At 32.7% G+C, this 24,500-nt stretch overlaps 1 protein-coding gene across 1 annotated transcript in view; it reads right to left on the bottom strand.

Annotated features, from left to right (window-relative positions):
• Smp_161510 (hypothetical protein) overlaps positions 1 to 22,553 on the bottom strand; it is a gene marked incomplete at its 3' end in the record, with an annotated part of 62,129 nt that extends 39,576 nt beyond the window's left edge. Inside the window, exons 1-2 of the mRNA XM_018790605.1 lie at positions 22,374 to 22,553; positions 7,566 to 7,857 (exon numbers count right to left, since the gene is read on the bottom strand). Coding sequence (XP_018646120.1) covers positions 7,566 to 7,844 — 279 coding nt within the window. The 5' untranslated portion in view covers positions 7,845 to 7,857; positions 22,374 to 22,553. The remainder of the gene's footprint in view (positions 1 to 7,565; positions 7,858 to 22,373) is intronic.
• Between the last annotated feature and the right edge of the window lie 1,947 nt (positions 22,554 to 24,500).

The following is a 24,500-nucleotide window of genomic DNA, read 5'->3' as shown; positions in this document are numbered from 1 at the left end:
TGCTAGCCACTATCCATCTTTGCTTATAATATCATAAATAAATGATTATGTAAACTTATTCACATAAAACATTGAGTTTCATCTTAAAATCTTGGTAACTCAATCATGTTATTTACAATCGGATGTGAGTTATTTCCTTTTACAGACTATCATTGAATGAATCATAAACTGGAATCTTGATTCTTGGAACCAGTCGTATACTAATTCGTTTCAACTGAGTATAGTTTACTGTTTAGAAATTACAAAGCGAGAAGAAAGGGTAACATTTAGAAATTTGTTTTCAATATTAATACAGACAAAAGTCTATTTCTCAATCCATAAAATTTATTTTACAATGATTTATATCAGAAGGGGTTTTTTGTGGAGATTTAGTAATTTTATAGTTGAAAGCGTGAGTCATTTGAAGCTAGACCACAAGGGAAAACCTGGAAGCACTGGACGCGAGACTGGTAGGTCCTGGGTTCGAATCTCGCCAGGTGAGGTCGTGGATGAGCACTGCGGAGGAGTCCCACAATAGGATGAAACGTCCGTCCAGTGCTTCCAGGTTTTCTTTGGTGGTCTAGCTTTATTTGGCTCACGCTTTCAGCTATGAATGATTTATAGTTAAATTTTCATTTAACACTAATGGAATAGAACTCAATTTTTCACTAATCACCAAATTACTTTAGAAGTTAGTTTAAGGAAGACTGTACGACATATAACAGCCATGAAACTGATGGATGAATCTCATACTTGATCCTTTTTACTAATCTTTAGACAAAACAATGTTCTGCTTCAAACTTGTAGAGTCATAGTTGATAAACATTTGTTTTCAACATTATTAACTAGTTAACTAGTTATTTCTACTTTAATGTAACCATTATTATAACGTCTATTGATCTATGGGACTAAATGTCACATAATGTTGTCGAAATATGTGATGCCTTAGTAGATACCTCTCTTTCTCTTACCTCAATACGAGTTTTAGCGTCTCTTAATAGTGGTTATTAGTAGAATCTAGGACGTAGGTTTAGTCTTATGTAGAATATGTCAATCGGATATACATGGTTCAAGTCACAATGAGAATATCAGTCTTGGAATGTAAATACCTCCAGCTGATGAGTTCCAAACAAAACGAAACAAAAGTCTCAGATTCAATTGCTAGGAACGATAAAAGTATCATAAATAAAAGCACATTTTTGCTAAAACAAATTTTATTCCTCTATCTTACTGATCAAAGATCGAAAACAAATCAAATTCTATTTCTTATTAGTTCATCAACCGATGATCACTTTCAACGCATATCAACCAAGTGAACACTTAGTACAGTTCTCTTTTGACGAAGAGCATATTTCGGAAATTTGGACAATATGTATACAGAGAGAGAGAGAGAGAGAGAGAAAGAGAAAGAGAAAGAGAGGGAGAAAGAAAGGGAGCGAGCGAGTCAAAAATGTTATTTACATTTACAATTAACGTCAAACATTCTACCCTTAAAATGTCTGTCATGTGGTCTACTATTTGTGTGGTAAAAGTTTCATTAAAAAATCATAATAGTTTAGGTATCTTAGTTCCATAACATTTCAGTCTGCTACTTCGCCAGAATGATTGAAATAATGTTTTCGCTTCCTACATTGGATTAATTGATGAAATGGTAATTCCTTAGATTTACTATCAAAAAAGATTCCCTACAATAAATTCTTAACGTCAGATATTTCGAACCAAATATATTTTATAACTGACATCTTTGAAGTGATCATGTGCTTCAAACTGTAGACAATTAGACATGAATTATTAATACCATATATCTAACCGCGATCCTATGCTCCTGTCAACAACAATTGTTTATTATTATTATTAAATTGTTTATGATTATGCATAATATAATTTCTTGGAATTTCTTTTCGTGAAAAAAGATTGGTAATTATTTAGATCGCGCCCCGAATAGCTCAGTGGTAACGCCTTTGACTGTGAAGCTGGGCGATACGGGGTCGAATCTGTCACAGAGCATCAGTTCCCTCAAGAAAACAGGTACGCCTTGCTGACGAGTGCCAATTAGCACGAAACCTGGGTCCATGGTTTCCTGTTGACCACCTCCAACCACCATCTTATCCCAACATAGTGCACGTAGTGTGGAGCCACCTAGACTAGTAGCCACATTGCAACTTGATCGATAGCATTCGATCAGTACTAAGAAGGACATGACACGCATGACATTGATCACCACCCATTGATCAATCAATTGTAATTATTTAGATCTCTAATAAGTAGTTCATGTAACATATTTAAGAGTGTTCTGAAAACAGACTCTTTATCAATGTTAGATAAATCGTTTGTGTAACTTTGGATACTTTCAAATTATGGTCTTACGATTTTGGATAAATGTTACCATGTATTGAAACTTGTTTATATTTGAATAAATACTGTCCGTTATTTGGTATACAAATTCTCTTTATGTTAGTGGAAATTTAATTTGAGAAGTTATTCTTTCGACTTAGGTATTCATACAATTCGTCCTCCACAGAACAGATCAATAAATAGACCTTCAAGTCCCAATGTCTTCTGAGTTGTACAATTCGTAGTTTCGATAACAATGAGTCCCGTATTTTGATGTATAAAGTATGTTTTCGATCAATCCTAGAATACCGCCCGTTTATTCTCAATAGTGTTAGCACAAAAGGATAATTTAAGGTTGGAATCCACTCAGAAATGATTTACATTTTGCATCCTTGGGACTGAATGCACCTTAAATTACAAGTCCAGGTGTAATAAACTTGGACTGGACCATGTATGGAAGAGAAGACTCTAATCTTTTTCTTCAAACTAAATAATAAACTTTCCTTTACATCCAATGATATAGTTCAATATGCAGAAACTCCTAGTTATAGCATCCATAACTCCTTGTCATTAGTATTACAGACATTTCCCAAATTATCTCTCTACATAAATTAATTTACCACTAAGTTTCCCAGACTCTGGAATAGTTTACCACAATCTGCCTGTCAGATAAAATCACTCAAATCCTTTATTCGCTGTATGGATTCTTACTTCTCCTCTTAGAATGCATTAAATGTTATAGCACATGTAATTGTATCAAATTCCACAGGTGAGATTATAGGAACTGCAAATGTTTAACCATTCTTATTACTGAATCCACTTAGTAAACCTACCTACTAGTTGTTACTTTACACTTAAACTGACCCTAGAAACCTTAACTAATTTGAATAATATCTAATACCAATAATATATCACAAAAAAACCTTACACATGTATTATGGTAGATCTGACTAGCCTATTTTAGTCATTCTTGCCAATGTTGTTCTGTGCTCTCTGCTTTCGTTTTATTTTCTCTAGTTGCAGATGGTTATAATCAATTCGTTATGAAGCAGGAGGTGACCCTAAATACACCATTCATACACCAACAGAATGTCAAATTAAAAACAAGTGGAAGTTCTCTGTGGATGCCTTTCATTGCTGTAATACATGTAAAAAATGTAGTGCCTAAACAATTTCTGAACTATAAAACTTAAAACAGTATTATATCACATATCTGTTCCCTACACTTAATACAACTATCTATATCAAGCTGTTCATGCCTGTAAACTGATATGAATTCTATAATTATTATTTCCAAAACTTATTATACTATGTATATATATATATATATATATATATATATATATATATATATATATATGAGTGGGCTGGATAATCCTTTGATTTATAAACTGTTGTTGCACATGGTGTCTTCAGTAAACCAGTCCTTATAGATACGGATACCACTGACAAACGGTAAAAAGCTGGGCCTCATTTCAACGAAAGTTCGGAAACGAGGTAAGAGCAAAGCTTATAGGTGGCTGTACAAAATAGATTGAACGCCTGTTTTTGTATAAATAAGGAAGATGACGTAGACAGTGATTCTGGCAAAGCTGATGTATTTTTGAAATATTTTAGCAAAGTGTATAAAGCAAAGTATATAGATTTTTCGCACAGGAACAATCAAATTTTTAATAACACGGTGACTACTAGAGATTCTGACTCCTTAGACTAATAAATAAACTTGACATACTAAAACCAGGGATATCTGATGAAGTACATCACAAATAAACTTAAACCTTATATCTAAGGGTCTTTCAGTATAATGTATAACCTATTCTCAACACAGGGCATGTTACCAGGAGATTGGAAGAACATAATTGGAAGTCCTATCCTAAATATGGTTACGTGTCGTAACCCCTATAAGTTCAGTTAGCATAATTATCGAGATTTTAGATGAAAACAACATAGTTTTGAAACGAATCATTCATTCCTTACAAAATTAGTACTGGAAAAGAAATCTGAAGCTCTTTGAAAGATCGAAGGAAACCAATGGGTATACACTTAATTTACTTCACTAGTATACCTAGTTCTCCGTTAAGTGAAGAGAAATTAGAATCGGTGGAAATTTACATTTGTGGGACGGAGAATTTCCACTTCGACTCAGACAAAGTTCACGTGTAATATTCAACCATTTTTTCAGGAAAAGATTCGGTTTCAACTACTATTGTAGACCCATTCAGAAGGTGGAATAATCTAAAAGACCTTTTATCCAAAATTAAAACATATAATTCTTTGTTATTTAAAACAAAATTCCATCTAAAATGATCGATCATCAAAGTGCGATTAGGACCAAATGTGGTAACCAAAAATCAAGTTTTCATGCAAATGGTTCTCTCTAGCAATTTAAATAAAGCCATAACAATAACTTAAGGTGAATAACGACTTATGATGCAAATAAATAAGTTGTTATCTTTTTAACTACTGCCAAATTGTTAGTAGTATACAAAACAGTATCTAATTTTTTAGGGGTGCTGACAAAATGGTTAAAAAATGGTGCTCTGTTATCGGGATTCCATGATTCGACCCAAGTATTCTGAGACGTTTGACCCCTGCTTAGGCTTGTGAAAAAGATTAATATTTCGTAATGACTTTTGGTGATAACTAGGTGATATGGTTTTTCTAATGATAACATATAATCGTTTGTAAATTATCCAGATTTTTAGCTGACTGATTAATGACAAAATCTTTGTAAAACAAAGGCATTTCGATTAGTGACACTAATCGAAATGCTATCTGCTGGTTACTACATAAAACGTTTGGTGGATTTTGTGATACAAAGGCCATCAGTCTATATATTTAACGAAGTTTCGTTTATTATGTCTTACTCTTCTATTTGATTTGTTACTTTTGTAAATTAAATTTGTTATGTTCATGTATTCATATCCATAAACTACATTTAATCATCTTTGACTTCAAGCCCATTAAATTCCGACTTTTTCATGTGAATGTGAATTATGACAGTTTAGAGTGATGCACATTTTTTCGATGTTTTAGGTTGACTATAACTAAGTGAATGACTGAGTAATGAAGCAGATAAATTATTACCAATATGACCAGCTTTTGGAATTCTCAGTTAATTAGCTACTCTACAGATACTCTTTGTTTCCCCATACCAGACTTTCGTTAAGAGTAGATACTTTCGAATACTTTTTACCCCCCCCCCCGATTTTGTTCAGACTTTAAGGACTGTAGATTTTCAAGAGCATAGAATGCCATTGCAAAATCAAACTTGAGATCAATCACTATGCCAGATCTAACATCTAATAATGATCAACTTAACTAAAGATGCTTTTGAATGCACAAGAATTTTTGAAGTTTATCAATTTGATTGTAGTGTAGGGAATTTCCAATTATTCGGTTGCTTCACTAAATTAACCATTGACCATCGTATGATTATTATTTCGAATAATTTTAGTCTAACTACTTACAAGTAGATTCAGGTTTCATTCATAAATATTTTAATGTTTGTACCTACTTATTATTCTTAGTTTCTAATAATGACACTCATATGAGCTCGAGTAAGACTAAAATGAAAACTGAGACTCTGTTTATAATGTTAATTTGTCATACAGGGACTCGAACCGACTTCATAATATTTGATTAAGAAAATTAAGGCACTAATCTTCCTCAGTGAATTACAAGGAATATCATTATTATCTTTTGAGTGTCTATGAGAGGTTAATGAATGAATACACAGAATAAAAAACAAATGGTTTGAAAGGCAATCTGACTTTCAGCTGTCGACGTCAATCATCTGTCATGTTTATTAAACATTATTCGATTGGCTATCTTATATAAAAACTACCCATTGCTTTAACGTACAAAACGATTCACAGTTTTTATCTCATTTAGACATTATTAGGTTTAGAAATCCTAAGTTACCTATATTTCATCTAGTGATTGGGTAACAGATGAGAATGTTTATCAGTTTGGCTTTCATAAATCATGTTACAGTGCAAAAATCAAACCAACTTCTGTACGATACACTGAGTAAAATTCACCATGTTGAAATACGTATTTTATTCTATAAAGTATGTCTTATACTTGTAGGAAGCAATTTCTTACAGGTGCAACTCTAAGCTATTCTCTAGACTGTCGAGCACAGAGTCTTGGTTTCTCCAAAGTCAGAACAAGTACGCTATTTGGCTTAATGATCCAAGACTCTGTGATCCATAGTCTAGAGAATAACTTAGAGTTACACCTGTGGGAAATTGCTTCCCACATACTAATACCATCATAATGTTTTAATTTTATGTACAGCTTTTTTAAAAATAAACTTGCATTATGGTCTATCATTATGGTCTATCTAGAGTTATCTTGCACAGTTCAGTTTTGACAATGATTATAACTTTGACAATAAATCCAAATTCACTAAGCTTAGACTGGATCCTTCATAATAGTAGCAGAGTAAACCGAATATAACCGTTAAAATCCAGATACTATGTAAATGACATATATATATATATATATATATATATATATAAAGATTCCTCAGGATCTAAATTTTGGACAATATTTTACAACTCCTCTGACTGTTGTAGCGAAAATAGAGTTTTTACCGAAAAATATGTGTTGCACACAGGTGAATTGGTTGTGATGTTACTTAAAACCAATCAAAATCAAAAAAACTTATCTTGTTTGATGTTGAATATGTTTCAACGAAGAAAGAAGAACAAATAAAAATTTAATTCATGGATTATCTTCAGTTACTTTCAAACTAGTCTGTTTACATCACATTTAATAAGTAAAGCTAACAGAACCAACAACTTCAGTGGAATTAGTCAGTAAACTCTGTCAAAACCTAATATTCACAGCTCCGTCATCCATAACGTTTTAGGTACGTACTGTTCCAGGATACAGTAAATAGGTTTGAACAGCTGTCTAACGCTTATTACTTCTCATTGGTTCTCATAACCATATTGATTTAAGAAAAAAAAAACCGCGAACTGTAAACAATCTCCTCCAGACAACCATCCTTTATTGTAGCAGCTTCGTACGATACATGAAAATTTAATTAAATTCACTTAAAATTAAGTCATAATCTGATTACCATTTCAGAGATTTTTAATTCAGAACTATTAGACATGATTCTCTGCTACTTAATCTTCAGTCACTACCCAGAAACATAATAATTTTGACTTCAATAAATCATAAATAGCCTAATGAGATAAATTGCCATTAAAACTGTATAAATTCCTATTATCACTTACATTTATAGATCCATTAGAAAGATTTGATCCTATACTTTGTTGTGAATGAGAACGTTTTGTTGTATCAAGTTGAAAATAATGACTAGCAGGATGATATGAACCTTTACTTGTTCCATTTCTTACTGTTGTTGATTTGGATAAAATTGTATAACGTCCAGATGAATTATTTGGTTTATTTGTATATCCATTGGTTTGATGAATTCCACTATAATTAGTGTGATTTAAATCACGATTATTTGTGAAACCATTCACGTGATTTGATTTGATCATGTTAGGCATACTTAGGCGGTAGCTAAAGTTAAGAGAACAAACAGAGAAGAATACCAGGAACGATGTATTATATTTGGATTTCATTATAAATTAATAGTAATCGATCAAAAGAATTATTATTATCAGAAGGGGTTTTTGTGAAGATTTAATATTTTCATCGTTGAAAGCGTGAGTCAATTGAAGCTAGATCATCAGGGAAAACCTGGAAGCACTGGACGCGAGACTGGTAAATCATAAGTTGGAATATCTCGAGGCGAGGTCGTGGATGCGCACTGCTGAGGAGTCCCACAATAGGATGAAACGTCCGTCCAGTGCTCCCAGGTTTTCCCTGGTGGTCTAGCTTGAATTGAATCACGCTTTCAACAAAAGAATTTTGTTAACTAAACCATACCAGTCAAAATTATGATTCAGCTTGATTTTATATTTATCAAACTATACTCCATTATCTATCCTAAATGCCTTAAGTTATGTAGCCTTATTTAGTAATGAAGTATCTGGTGAGTAAGTTAAAATTACACTGAAGTTATTTTTCTGTTCATAAGATTTCGGTTAGCTTATAATTTGGTTCATAGAACGACAAACTATTATAACTATCTTTTTATCTTATTAATTTATTCATATTCATCAACATAAATCAAAACTCTGAATATTGGCAACTCAAAAATGATGATCTGATTGTCGTTATCTTATCCCATTTCAGACGAGCGGACAATAAATCGTGGATACGAACTGCTGAGGAGTCCCATAATAGGATGAAACGGCCGTTCAGTGCTTCCAGGTTTTCAGTGGTGGTCTGACACCGATCGATTCATGATCTCACTCAAAAACTTAACAATCTCCAGAACCCTACACTGATAATAAATAATTGTTTCCTCTTGGATTAATAATCTTTAGTAGTTAGGATTCACATCTATGAGATGCATTTAACCCAGGGTCTACAAACTATGCAATATGAACAATACTATGAATCCATTGGAAAAGATTTCAACGGTTAGCGTTTTAAAGTAATGCGAATTCATTATGTAATTTAGTGGTCGTCCATTATCACTGACACTGACTCTCTCAGTGTGTATGTGATTATACGTAATCAGTCACGACTTCTGGAATACTCTTCAAAAAATGATTCATTGATATCCATTTTTAATGAAGTACCATATAGTTCAGTACTTGTAATTTGAAATCAACACACAAGTTTGGAGGTCAAAACATGAACATCTGTGTAGATATTTCAGTATGTTCCTTTTATTTTTCCTCTTTATTGGTTTATTTTACGCTGTTTTACTGGTGAAAGAAAGCTATAAAACCCGATATTTCCACTTAGGTTAGGTGTTTATTTCAATGATTATGTGCGATAGGTTCGAAACGATACCTTTTCATTAAGTCAAAACAGTGCTTGATATTAGAGCTAATGACAGACAAATGATAGGAACAATAACTAAGGATTTTTTCAGTTTATTCAATAAGCTCTTGTCAGATTTTTAACTAAAGTCCTTGAATTCAAACTGAATAATCTCATTTTCAGAGTCTCGATATACGGGTAGGTCTATACTAACCTATCTTCATAGCTCATAAGTCCAGCAATATTATGGGAATCATTGATGTTTTCAGATCCAATATAATAAATACAACTTAAATGTATATACTAGCGCAAGTTAAATAGCGTGACAAATCTGGAGTCTACAAAGAAGAAATAAAAGTAAAAAACATAAACTTTTACCCTCTTGGAAATGAGAGTATGAAAAATGAATAATAAAAGTCTTTTACTGTTAACGAGGCTTCGATTTGTGGTAGAAGCAAGAATAATGATCACAGAGAAACAAAGGAAAATTTAAGGATCAAAAGCTACTGTTTTCATGTGTGAATCTCGTCAACTTTCGTAATATCATGGTTGTCGGAGCATTAAAAAATATCCGTTCCCGGTGGCCAGATCGTGGACCACCGTGTTGGTAAGTCCAATCCTACTGTTTAGAATTATGGTTTATTTAAAAAAAAAACAGTTTCAACCATTATTTTTACTTAAGTATTACATTTACTTCATAAGATGAATTCAAACAGAACATAACAAATGACGATTACTTAACATTTACATTCATTGTACAATGATTCATGGTCATTACTACATACCTGATTTTGCCTTGACCTTATCATTCTACATATATTAGGTGCTGTTCACTATGTTAAAAAATATCTGGTCAATATAGTTCTATTCCCTGGTTTATTTATTTATGCGGTATAAACTGTTTACTTTTGTTTGATGAATCATTACCAAGTGTAAACACTGTGGTCATGTAAATGCCAATAGGAGAATAATTTTGAATAAGATAGAAGCATCATCACTAACAAACAGGTTGGTGAGTGATTATTTCAAGTAACAAAAGAAACAACAAAATACTAGTAAAAGAATTATTTTCTGGATATAAAGCTTATATTTTCTACTAGTAGTAGTAGTGGTAGTAGTAGTAGTAGTGGCCGGTGTACATCTTAACACTGTAGTCAGTGAATAAATTGTCTTTTGTGTAAAAAATAACAACTGAATTAAAAAATTCACGCTAGTGCACAAGTCAACTTGACTTTGTAGCTAAGTGGATAACGAGATGGTGTTTGAAGTAATTGTTATCAGGTTTGAATCCCGGAGTGAACATCAACTCTGGGTTACGAGGAAATTCATCTGACGAATCCAGAATAGGGAGAAACGCATATCCTAGATTACGTTGTTAGCCACCATCTAACTCTGCTTATAAAGCTTGAGGCTAGACTTGTAAATCACTTTACAAATAAAGAATACTCGATAGGAATCACTAAGCCTGTGAATAAACCTGCATGAAAACCGATCAGTGGGCTTATTGTCTAAATATATTTTTAAAGTATGATATCAGTCCTAAATATTTGACTTTTGTAATAATATTAAAGGTCTCCAAATAAGATGGATGTTTTCAGTGGTGTTATGTTTTCTGATCCTCCATAGATTAAATGATCAGGATATTCCTGTACACCCGATTAGATATTAAACATTTGATTGTCGAGCAGTCTTTTCGATATCTTTTATCTTGGAATTTTTGGATAGTCTTACAGATAAGATTTTTTTAAAATATCATCTGACACATTCTTCCCTATAAAAATTAGCAATATCGTTATATCGTTCTATACCATCTATTCTCCATAACCACAACAGTTATCCTTCGGCCTCATCTCGAACTTTCAGTTTACCAAAGCTAAAACGGGACCAAAAAAAACATTATTTAAAACAAAAATGTGACCTTTTACTGATTTTTGACCAACTACTATTTCTGCTAGTATAGCAATTAATTAGCTCTACATTATTTACCTAAAAAAGATCTTAGACTAAAAATGATTCACATGCATATGGTATTAGCTTATCAACTATCAGATATAATGTAATTCTATACTGAACACTAAGATTATAAATTATTGCTTGTGGTTAACAGATCCATATAATGTCAGAAGGGTTTTTTTGGATATTATAGTAATTTTAATAGTTAAGATCATGAATCAATGGAAGCTAGACCACCATGAAAAATCTGGAAGCACTGAACGAAGCACAATAGGACGAAACGGCCGTCCAGTGCTTCCAGGTTTTCCATGGTAGTCTAGCTTCAATTGATCCATGATCTCAACTATTAAGATCCGTTGAAATTAGAGAAAAATATAATTGGTAAGTGTTGGTTTTTTTTCAGGGATTATCATGTGCAAATATGTTTGCTTTTTAAAACATTGAACAGATGAATGAAATGACAAACAAACAGATTAACAAAAATAGATTCCTATTGAAAGAAAATGAATGAAGAAGTGATTAATGTGTAACGGGACCAATAATTCAAAAAAATTCAAAACACGAAGTTCAACGAAGGGATCTCTTTTCAACGAAATTATTATCAAGCTGTACAATCGGATATATATGAAAACTATGTGTACAAAAGAAATACGTCTTATCGTTATCGTTACCATGGCCTTATTATTATTATTATCACCGCATTCCCCTTTACTTATGTCTTACATTCTCATTATTTTATTGATGAATACTCATCATATCACCTTATTTATTTTTACTTACTTACTTACTTACACCTGTTACTCCCAATGGAGCATAGGCCGTCGACCAGCATTCTCCAACTCACTCTGTCCTGGGCTTTCCTTTCTAGTTCTATCCAATTATTATAACAAAAACATTTTATTCATTTAATCATCTTATTCACTAAATCTATTGTTATTAGTCGTATTATGTAATCTAGTGTTATAATCTTTCTATTACGTCATCTTGGTTATTCCTGTTCACATTTCCTCATGGAATTAGTACTTTAACAAAACATTTTCATACATATACGATTGTACAGCTTGATAATAAATTCGTTGAAAAGAGATCCCTTGACTGAACTTTGTGTTTTTAATTTTTAATGTTTAAATAGGGATCATCTGTCAATAATTCATAAGTTTTATTGAATACCAACAAAAAATTAATAAAAACTCAAGCTGGTAAGCAGAACCTCTAGTCATTGCAATGAATAATTGGTATGTTCGACTCATGATTCCAACTACAAAATTACTAAAATCTCCACAAAACCCCCGCCTCTGATAATTGGTGTGTTGTTTACATGAAATACGAATAATGGAAATTTTAAAACCATAGGTTGCTGACATTTTCATATTCTTCAAATATGCTTTTTCAGTTATGAAATGATATTATCCTTTTACTTAGAATTAGGTAGTACATAGTTGAAATTTGGCTATCAGTATGCAGCCGCAGGTTAAAATTGTCATAAAACACAAATTACTCAGGGTTTTTTTTATCAGAATAGGGATTTGTGGAGATTGTAGTCATTTCAACAATTGAATTCATGAGTCGCTCTAAGCTAGACCACCATTGAAAATCTGAAAGCACTGGACAGTTGTTTCGTTCCAGTATGGGACTCATTAGCAATATGCATCCACAATCGCTCACGCGGGATCTTGCATTTCAACCCCAAAGAAGCCATCAGTCGTCATTTCCAACTTTAATCCGTCCGACAAACTCAGTGACATTTTTGTACTTGGGCGTTTTATTCAAGTATAAATTAGGAATAACAAGTTGTTCTTTTACAAATCACTATTTTAGGTCATATATTGAATAGTTTCCGCTTCATAAAGAAACTGTTTGAGTGTATTCAGATGGTGAATATCTAATGATATGAAATACTTGTAAGTCAAAACTCTAGAAGAAATTTGAAGTTCGGATGGGCATTTTAGTAAATTTTCTATTTCTGAGATTGAGTAAGACTCTAATGTTTTCTAGAACGAGGAAGTGAGCTTCGAAATTCAAGCATCCAGCTCAGAAAATACACCGATACCAGAAATGTGTTGATGAGTTTCGTATCCTTAAAGAGCATATGACTACTTGAAGTAGAAAGAAATAATACTTCAGAAGTAACTGAAAACCACACGCGTCTGACTGAACACATAAGGATATTTTCATGAGGAAATATTTTGATATTAAGGAGACAAAGTCAGGACAATTACATCAGTGAACGAAGAAGAATTTAAAATCCAGTGATTGATGTGTGACTGCAGTTTTACACCCCCCCCAAACCACATTATTCATTTCATTGACTAAGCTTCTTCAATAGTAAATATGGAGCAGTTTTATACCACTTACTGTAAAGTAAATAATTGGACAGCTTCCAAAAATGTGAACTAGGGACCTATACCATCCGTACTCGTCAAATTATATTTAAATTTTTATTATCATTTTCAAGAAACAGTATCCAGATCATTTGCTTTAAATTATCGGGTGTAAATTTCGAAATGGGCCATGATACAACACAAATTACTGTATCTCTGCCTCACTGTAATCCAGTAAGTAAGATTCTGGGTGTTTATCATTTTTTATTAAAAATACTGTTATTCTACAGATTGCAATTGTTTACAATGAAATATACATATTCAGAGTAATAAAAGCCACCTTGATGGTGATACAACCGTTCAACACACAAATATTGTTTAATATGCAAATAATGTTGTAAATTTATATGAATACATCTTTATAGAATATGTTAAATTAAAAATTCAGTGAACACAGACTTAAATAGTGTTTAAATGTATATATTAACAGTATTATATAAAGTTTAATTGTAGGAAGCTGAAACGTGGAGAACTACTACATCCATCATCAAGAAGGTACAAGTATTTATAAACAGTTGTCTACGCAAAATACTCAACATTCACTGACCGGATACTATCAGTAACAGCGTTTTATGGGAGAGGACAAATCAACTTCCAGCTGAAGAGGAAATTAGGAGAAGTCGTTGGAAGTGGATCGGACATACATTAGGGAAATCATCAAACTGCATCACGAGGCAAGCGCTAACTTGGAATCCGAAAGGGAAGCGGAAAAGAGGAATGCCAAAGAACACATTACTTTGGGAAATAGAAGCAGATATGAAAAGGATGAATGTTAACTGGAAAGAACTGGAAGAGATTGGGTAGGACAGAGTTGGATGGAGAATGCTGGTGGGCGGCCTATGTTCCTTTGTGAGGGGTAACAGGCGTAATTAAGTAAGTAATTGAAAAACGTATTGACTTGAGTGATTCTTAGGAAATTTTCAATGATATAGGTGTTTTTAATAATATATAACAGTGAATATATTCCCATTGATATTAGGAATAACAGACATGTCTTTAACTTGAAACTAAGACACTTCAACAATCTGTCACTGATGATCTGACACAAAATAAAATTAAAAAGTCTCAAGTTTTATGATGAATATGAATACTTCAAAGTATTCAGTAAGAATTCTGGTTTACATGATAATGTCATATAATATAAGTCAATCATCATACATTGTCATGGTTCAGTGACTAATACACCAAATTCAATCAGTAATAAATAAATAATTATTAGTTGAATTCATAAGTCGATTAAAGCTAGACCAACAACCATGGAAAACCTGAAACCACTGGATGGGATTGTGGACGCACGCTGCTGAGGAGTCTCGTACTAGGACGAAACGACTATCCAGTGCTTCTAGGTTTTCCATGGTACTCTAACTTTGATCGACTCATGAATTCGACTATTAAAAATTACTACAATCTCCACAAAACCCCATTCTGATAATAATGATCAATTAAGTCATTTTACAAAAATTTTCTTATGGGTTGAAGTTGAATAATATTGTAGTGAATAAGAACACAAGTGGAGAAAATTGAATGTATTTGAACACAAAATTACAGAATATCTTAGTAAAATCTGAGAATCATACAGTCATTACTTAATTTACAAAATGTCAATCAATTGTCTAAGACTTCACTCTTCCTTCATTTCCATACCAATCGCTTTCTACCCCCGTTCTTTCCTTCTCGATCTTCTCGACATTCTGCTGTCAAATAATCTATTCCTGACTATCGTTGTATACTACGTATGTCAATATAAGTAGCATACACTACAATACCAATATATTTTGATACACAAGGTAACAAACATTTATGATTATCAACCGTTCTACTTCATTAATTTGAAGTTTCTTTATATATATATATATATATATATATATATATATATATATAGTGAATATAATACTCCATCTCACCAACTGCGTCACAAGACAAGCCCTTACATGGAATCCTGAAGGACAAAGGAAAAGAGGAAGACCAAAGAACATATTACATCGATAAATGGAGACAGACGTGAAAAGAATGGACAAAAACTGGATAGAACTAGAAAGGAATGACCAGGACAGAGTGGGTTGGAGAATGCTGGTCGGCGGCCTATGCTCCATTGGGAGTAAGAGGCGTAAGTAAGTGAGTAATACTCCATCTCCATTTACTATGGTAGCTTTGGTCAAACTTTTAGAAACTTTTCTTGCCCTATTATTATTATTTACTATGATATAACTGTAGTAATAATTTCAAAAAGAAAAGCCCTTATTTTGAAAAATAACCAGTCTAAGATATGTATTGGAACAATACTTGATCACATGAGATGTACTTTTCAAAAATCTATCTGGATTTCGATCAAGTTTGTTATTTCTTACGCAAGCTATAATAACAGTGTACTTTAACGAACATTTTAACCAAATGATCTTTAATAAGCAGTAAACTTTCAACTTACATAGGTACTATATTCCTACTACAAAACTTTAAGTCAAACTAAATTAGGTTGTTTTGTTAGTGTGATCTTTTTTCTGCGTACGTGACGTGTATTGTCTTATTTTTGCTCATATTTTATTTGGTCATGTGTTTATCAGCCTGAAAAGAAAACTAATGAAATATGTAACTTTGAAATGATCTTACTGTGTTCAGAATCACCCAACTACGTCACAAGGCAAGCCCTCACATAGAATCCTGAAGGCCAAAGGAGAAGAGGAAGACCGAAGAACACATTAAGTCGAGATATAGAGATAGATATTAGATGAATGAACGACAACTGGATAGAATTATAAAGGAAGGATCAGGACAGAGTGGGTTGGAGAATGCTGGTCGGCAGCCTATGTTCCATTGGGAGTAACAGGCGTAATTAAGTAAGTGTTCAGAAACCGTCTGTTTGTTAAAACACCTATAAATTTATTACTGGCTAGTTACTACTTGTTATTAGAGTTTAAGTACTAACATTTTAACTGCAAGCTTTTTGACATAAATATAAGTAAATATTAACAAGGGATTATTGTTTGGTTCTGTTACTGTCCAAAAGTCCCTTATAATTAATAGTAAAGTAAAATGTACACCACAATATTGTGTTAAACTTTGATATTTGCACCCTGAAATGTCACATATTGTTGAAATCCATTTTTCTAAAGTTCCTCTATCATACAGGATCATGTAAATACTTCATATGCAATAATCTTTGTTTATTTCATTATCTGTTTCTAAGACATATTAATGAGCACTGCTAAGGAGTCCCATACTAGGACAAAATGACCATCCGGTTCTTCCAGGTTTTCATTGGTGGTTTAATATTAATTGATTCATGACTTCAATCAAAACTTAACAGTCTCCACAACCCGGTACTGATAAATCAATTTAAAAGGGCTTTCGAAAAAAGCCATATATTTAGAAAATATAATTTAAATTCAAAAATCTGCAAAATTTAAAACTAATATATATTTTGAATACGTTTAGTCGAATTTGGTGGAATTTATTCACAATGCAGTAACACTTGATGGCAAAACTCTGGAAGAGGTGGAAACGTTCTCGTACCTGGTCAGCATCATCGATAAACAAGGAGGATCTGATGCAGATGTAAATGCACGGAATACAAAATCAAGGGGAGCACTCTCACAATTGAACAATATCTCGAACTCAAAACAACTATCTGAAAGCCAACAACAAAATCAGAACCTTCAATAAGAACGTCGAGACAGTTAGCTATATGGTATGGAGCTGAAACTTTAAGAACTACTACAACTACTACAAGTATTTATAAACAAGTTTCTATACAAGATACTAATTGTCCGTTGACCGGATATCATCAGCAACAATCTACTGTCAGAGAGAACAAACCACCTTCCATTTGAAGAAGAAATTAGGAAAACACATTGAAGGTGAGTGGAACGTACATTACAGAAATCATCAAACTGCACCACGTAGCAAGCGCTAAATTGGAATCTTGAAGGGGAACGGAAAGTGGGAAGCTAAAGAATACAATGCGTCGGGAATTGGTAGCAGACATGAAAATGATGAATAAGAACTGGAAACAACTGGAAAAGAGAATGGAGGAAAGAGTTGTATGAAGAATGTTGGTGGATGGCCTATGCTCCTGAACGAGGGGTGACAGGCGTAAGAAAGTAAATATTTTACAATGATTTTGGCTATATGAACAGGTAATTAAATAAAAGAAGAATAATTGAAAGAGATGATGACACAGTTAGTCACTTGAAACATGTGCAAATCATCAAGTTATGACTTAACCCATCCTAGCCTTTGGGTTGATGATATCCGTACAAGCAAAGTGTTAACATAAGCTGTTCATCATAAAATATAAAAATGATCCATGATTATTATCATTAAATTTCAGATCATATTTTAATTATCGATCATTATCATGTGTCACTTTTCCATGAGATGTATCCAAATAAGATTTTATCAATTAAATTGTAACATTATTAGTACAATAACATGTAACAATATATGTTATTAACATTTTAGTATATGTAGATGATTGATGTAGACAGTTTTCTTTTCCCCACTTTATTTAAACAAAACTAGACATTTAGATAATTTTGTAAAAAGGAAAATGTATGTTAAAGTGCATTTGAAAACAGCTGTTGTTTATATGAATTTATCTTACAAAATAGATCTTGTGAAGCTGTGTGAAATATCAAGAAACTTTATTAAAAACTGTGATGATTAGTGTAAGATCCAAACTGAGGTTTGGCTGAAGAATAACTGTCTGAGTAGATTATTCACGCGTTATCGTCCCTTTGAAATCAGAACAAGGTGATTGGGGAAATAACGGTTCTAAACAAATATTACCACTCAGTTATTCAATCAATAATTGTTCTCTCAATAATCGATCGAGCGTGCCAAAAGATAAGTGTTATTCTATCTTTTCTGGATAGATCAAGTAAAATTCCATACAAAAGATGCTGGGTATACTGCGAAAGGTACTGGGTTCGAGTCCCAGAGTGAACATCAACTCTGAGATGCAGGTACATTCAGCTGACGAGTCCTAAATAGGACGAAACGCGTATCCTAGATTCCACTGCTAGCCACTATCCATCTTTGCTTACAAAGCTTGTGAAATAAGACTATAACGAGGCGATACGCACAGTATGCACATATGCCAATAAGAGACTGACTAGTTGCAGTCCTAAACATCAATGGAAATATTCAAACAAGTAATACTAATTGAATTTAAAAGATAATAGTTTGTGGCTTTATAATACAAAGTGTTTCTAATTCTGGAAAAGTGATTTAATTCACAATGAAAATGCACAATCCCAGTCAACTCAAGTAACATAATCAAAGGAGGAACAATCAATATGGCTGCTGCCAAGATTAAGTATCAACTAAAACAACATAAATACAGCTCAAGAAGAAACAATAGAAACTCAGAGAAAACTATAATAAAACAAAATATTACCATCTGAAATAGCATCAAAAAGGCTGACAAAGTGTACAACTAAAGAAACCAATAAGAACAAGTTACAAATGTATGCATGGAGGGATTTTCACATTCAAAACCTTCAAAATGGATCTTACAATTAATAGTATTTGAATTATAGTACAAACTAAGAATCTCAGAAATAACTCAATTTAACCAAGAAGTATTAGATGATCACAAACAAACGTACTGTATTTGAAATTCAAAATCAGATGTTCATCAAGTACAAAGGAATCAGATTGCCAGGCGAAACGTTGGATTTACTTCAAATTCACTCGCTAAGATTTTGCAAATATATTCTTCCTATTTAATGTCCTTACATCAACTCGGCGCCCGAATACTGTGAAACTATTTGCTCTGATTTAGACGGAAGGAATCATTATTAGTTCATATAAACACCACAAAAACCCTTCTAGTGTTGACGTTTATTATGCATTCATTCAAATGGTTGTTTTTCGGTGATTCATATGGTCTAAAGATCATTTAGCTTTTTATTATCCAAATGGTGGAAACTAATGAATCACTGAAAATAATGTTGTTTATGGTCTATTGTCTTAATGTACTTCGGTAATTCTTATCATTTATTGAAAATCTTGTTTCCCTGGGTATAAGTTTAAAGTGTGGAAAGATAAATTACAAACTGATGAAATCAATATTCATTTGGTAAATTCTCCACAAAGCACAAAAAATGTATGAAAGTAAATTTAACCGGTCAATGTTTTAATGAATGACTCAGTAAAACAAAAGAAATCTGGAAACTAAGTATCCCTACCTTCCATAGCCAATATTGGTTAAAGGACTTGTTAATTACCAAGTTAAGTATCTATGTTAAAAGCATATTCATTTTCAAATTCACTTAGTATTGTTTGTTTGAATCTTCCCATCGATGTGTTAGGACTGCAACTGGTCAGTCTCTAATTGGCATATGTGCATACTGTGCGTATTGCCTCGATATAGCCTAAATTCACAAGCATTATAAGCAAAGATGGATAGTGACTAGCAGTGGAATCTAGGACGCGCATTTCGTCCTATTTGGGACTCGTCAGCTAGATGTACTCGCATCTCATTTTTGTTGTTGCTATCAGCTTAAGAAAATAACTAATCTTATTTATATGAAGTAAAATTGAAAGTTGAAGTTTTTCTCCAACTTTTATCTGCTTCGATTTTTTGTTCAGTTGTTCAGGATTGTAAGTGTCAGGAATTTGACTAGGTAGTTCGTATTTTAGGATACATTAAGCAGCAAAATACTCATAAATGCGTTTGTTTACGAAAAGCAATTGCCTAGATCATTTGTATTTATAAACGTCCTTTATAGGATCTTCCGAGAAAAGCTATTATTTGAAATTTTCCTCTAGGCAACTGAAGTTTACTGATAGAATCCAAATTTTAAGGTAATATTGAACAGGATTGAGGAGGAAACAAAAGGTGAATACAATTGCATCACTGTGACCAATATAAACACTTAGGCATGTAATTATAATTCAATGCATAATATACTATCTGACTACAAATTTAAAGCATTATTAACAATATATGCTTTGCTAATGATAGCAATCGATGGTTGAAGACCTTGAATGACATGGCTCAAAATCGTTTGCAATGGCGAAAGTGCATCCACTCTTTGTGTTCCACCAAATTCTAATCTTCTGAATTATTCATGTCTCTATCTTTTTTTTCTCTTTTCGAATTTATTTCATTGGATTATACTCCTTCAATAAGATCTTTAAACCCTAATCTTTCACATTAATGCTTACACTCTTACTACTTCTACCACTATGGGATTTGAATCGACAACTGCATCTCTGCGCTTATGTGGTATGGCAACTCGAACTGATGTACGCACGTACGAGGTTCTACGTTGTGAGTGACTGATGCTTTCGTAATCATTTATCTGTAACATTCTTTGAAAAATTCCTCCTTAGGTTAACCAATCTGATAGACATAGAACTTTCTTCTGAAAGTACTAGTTTTGTTGGAAAGGAAGCAAATTAATATGAAAGATATATAGATTTCCCTTCAGAAAGAATTGACTTATGGGTTGAATATTTGACAACTGGAGATAACTGGAAAAAACTGCCAGGACAGGGTTGGATGAAGAATACTGATGTGAGGCCTATACTCCACCGCGAGGGGTGACAGGCGTAAGTAATTAAGTAAGTAATGATTACAAGACAGCCATAGAAACAATCAAGTTTAGTAAATATAGGTCATATCATGATTTGCAAAGACATGAAATATCCACAAATGACAATCAAACAAAATAAACAAATACTGGTAAACAGTTAATGTATTGAATTTTCAATTTACATTTAAGATATTGATGGAGTTTTGTTTTCTGAGCTGGATGGTTTGGTCGTGGAGCTTTCATCGTCCTTCTGAACGACATCATCAGCAGAAACTTCGGGTATGGAACCTGTTGTTGAGCTCTATGTTGAATTCGTTGAGTTTGTCAGTATCTTGAAGGAGGTTATGTTTCATTTATTCACTATCAATTATTTGTGTTAAAAGATTTTTGCCCAGAATTCGTTTGACGTCCATCATTATTAGTACAATTGTAATATTTCTACACACTTACGTATTTTTGTTTTTCCATTTATAATGATGACTACTCATTCATTAGAATTAGTTATAAAATAAAAATAATAGCTTGTACTAATAGTTTGCTCTGAAGTGTCGTTTAGAAGGACGATGAAAGCTCCATGACCAATCCATCCAGCTCAGAGAACAACACTCCATGAAAATCATCCACCTGAGCTACAAATCTTCTCCTCCATCTCAACATTTAAGATATCATCATTATTTAATAGTAATATGCTAGATGAATTACATAAGTTCCGTACAAATTTTCAGGTATTCTTTTGAGTTGAATAGCTCTAAAACACCGTTATTGTATATCTTCTCTTCATATTACAGTACGAGCTTCGATATGGATTTAAACGTTTAAGAGATTAATTTTGTGAACAACTCATATAGTCAAATTATTGTATAAAAACTTGTCCTTCACTAATGAGGACTTGAACATCAGTTTAGATATTATCTTGCACGATAGTGATTGCATAATCATAACAATTCAATTTTCAATAGTTAGATTACAATTTTCGATAGAGCAATGAGAAGACGGAGTTGAAATATATAACTCGGTCTTTTCATTGCTCTACCGAGATTCGCAAAATCGACTAATTGCTTTGAATTAGGTTACACTTTTGAATCTCACATCAGATACGTCAGTTCAAATAATCGGGACGATATCACTTATTCAATTCAAGAGTAATATAAAGCTATCTATGAGGGCGTTAATGACATCTTTCAAAGAAAGGAATTTTCAAATGTAACTGTTTAATGAATAACTAACAGAAAAGGAAACAATTTTTTTACTGAACACCTTCAGAAGATATTTTAACAAATCAATCCCAAATGTAACTTCATCAAAATATTTATCCAAGACTTACCGAAGTTACTATAGATTCTTTGTAATAAATGGATAGAAGCAGTCAGTACAATTCACACAGAAGATTCTTTATTCAAATGTAATTGTATTTGAGAATATAGTTTCTAGTATATGCTTCTAAACAGTTTCTACTATATATTTACACCAAATTGTTTTGATTACCATCTTATAAATTTTGTATATATTTGTAAAAATGGAATTACTTTAAGATATATCATTGTGTATATTGAGATTTCTATTTCAGCCCGTATATCACTTAGTGATAAATTTTGATTGGTTCACTTAAAAAATTTCTTCCTTATTCACCATAGAAATATGCACATTCATTATTATGTTATATTGTGTGCTAATACAAATATATATATCCAGTCATCCATTTGGTCATTAGATCAATGTCCTATTCCTTCCTCTGTTTTTTTTTACAAAGTTCCGACTAAATCAATGAAAATTAATCGATTATGTCTGTAAAAAAGTGTTTATTAGGAAGTTAACTGGACTGGGAAACAGGGAGAGAGAGAGTGAAATCGTTGAGATGGTGGAATTTAGGAAGGGTGAAGGTTAACGTTTCGTAATCTAGTTAAAATTTTGATATTTAAAAGGCAGCTGTCTAGAATTAGTTGAATGTAGTTGACTTTCACAAGGGCGATTTGTCATATTTTCCGAAGAAGAAAAAAAAACAAGCAATTATAGTGTTGCATTCCATTCAGTAAAGTTATGCATGACTTTAAAGTGGGTAATTAAAATGAAAAATTTGGATAACAAACAATAATCTATTTTCTTGTTCTAGACAATGATGAATCTGTGACAAACTATTAAAACCTTTGTTCGATACTAAAATAACTAAATATAGAGAATCTGTTAATATGGTATACTGTATTTAGTTTCATTAAATCATTTCCTTTCAGTAAATGTCGCAGCAGCCTCTGCATCAATAGGCCTCAACATACACAAAGGAAAAAGCAATATTCTCAAATAGAACACGATGAACACCAAGCCAATCACACTTGATGGCGAAACTCTGGAAGAGGTGGAAACATTCACGTACCTGGGAAGCATCTTTGATGAACAAGGTGGATCTCATGCAGATGTAGAGGCGAGGATTGGCAAAGCAAGGACAGCATTTCTACAATTGAAGAACATATGGAACGCAAAACAACTGTCAACTAATTTCAAAGTGAGAATCTTCAATACGAACGTCAACACAGTCAGTCCTACTGTGAGGAGCTGAAGCGTGGAGAACTACTACATTCATCGTCAAGAAGGTACAAGTATTTAAAAACAGTTGTCCCCGGAAAATACTCAATATTCACCAGTCGGATACTATCAGCAACAGCGTTTTATGGGAGAGGACAAATCAGCTTCGAGCTGAAGAGGAAATTAGGAAAAGATGTTGGAAGTGGATAGGACATACATTAAGGAAATCAACAATGTGCATTACAAGGCAAGCGCTAACTTGGAATCCGAAAGGGAAGCGGAAAAGAGGAATGCCAAAGAATACATTACTTTGGGAAATAGAAGCAGATATGAAAAGGATGAATAGCAACTTGAAAGAACTAGAAAGGATTGCTCAGGACAGGGTTGGATGGAGAATGCCGTTGTGCAGCCTATGCTCCTCGATGAGGGGTAACAGGCGTAAGTAAGTGAAATGGTCACTGCACATAGACTTATGATCACGTTTTCTTTTGAAGTGATTTATCGCATTCAACTTAAATTTGGTAACTACATAGAGAAAGGAGCAGGTGGAAAATCCAGTAAAAAGAAACAAAATTTAAGTTGCTGGAAAAAAAGAACATGAAATAGTAATTTATTACTTAAAAACTGCTATGGCTTATTTAGTTGTTGTTAACCTGTCAAGAAAGATGCCTTCAAAGCTTATCAACATATCAATTTGTTTATATTAATTTTACATCAGTTTGTTTATATATTTATCATTTTTGATAACCTATTTAGTTAACTGATTGTTTCTTCTGCATCATGAATATACTTCTGATTGATTTTCTGACATGATATTGAACTTTTCAATCATTAAAACTGGATATATTTTATTTGGTATAACTTAAGCTATTTCTAGCGGGAAGCAGTGACCAGTGCAGTTCAACCAAGTCTGTTGTAGAGATACCAACTCACT

The sequence above is a fragment of the Schistosoma mansoni genome (genome assembly GCF_000237925.1).
Source record: "Schistosoma mansoni, WGS project CABG00000000 data, supercontig 0049, strain Puerto Rico, whole genome shotgun sequence".
Lineage (NCBI taxonomy): Eukaryota > Metazoa > Platyhelminthes > Trematoda > Strigeidida > Schistosomatidae > Schistosoma > Schistosoma mansoni.
Note: the sequence above shows the minus strand (reverse complement) of the source record. Positions and strands in the feature narration are given on the sequence as shown.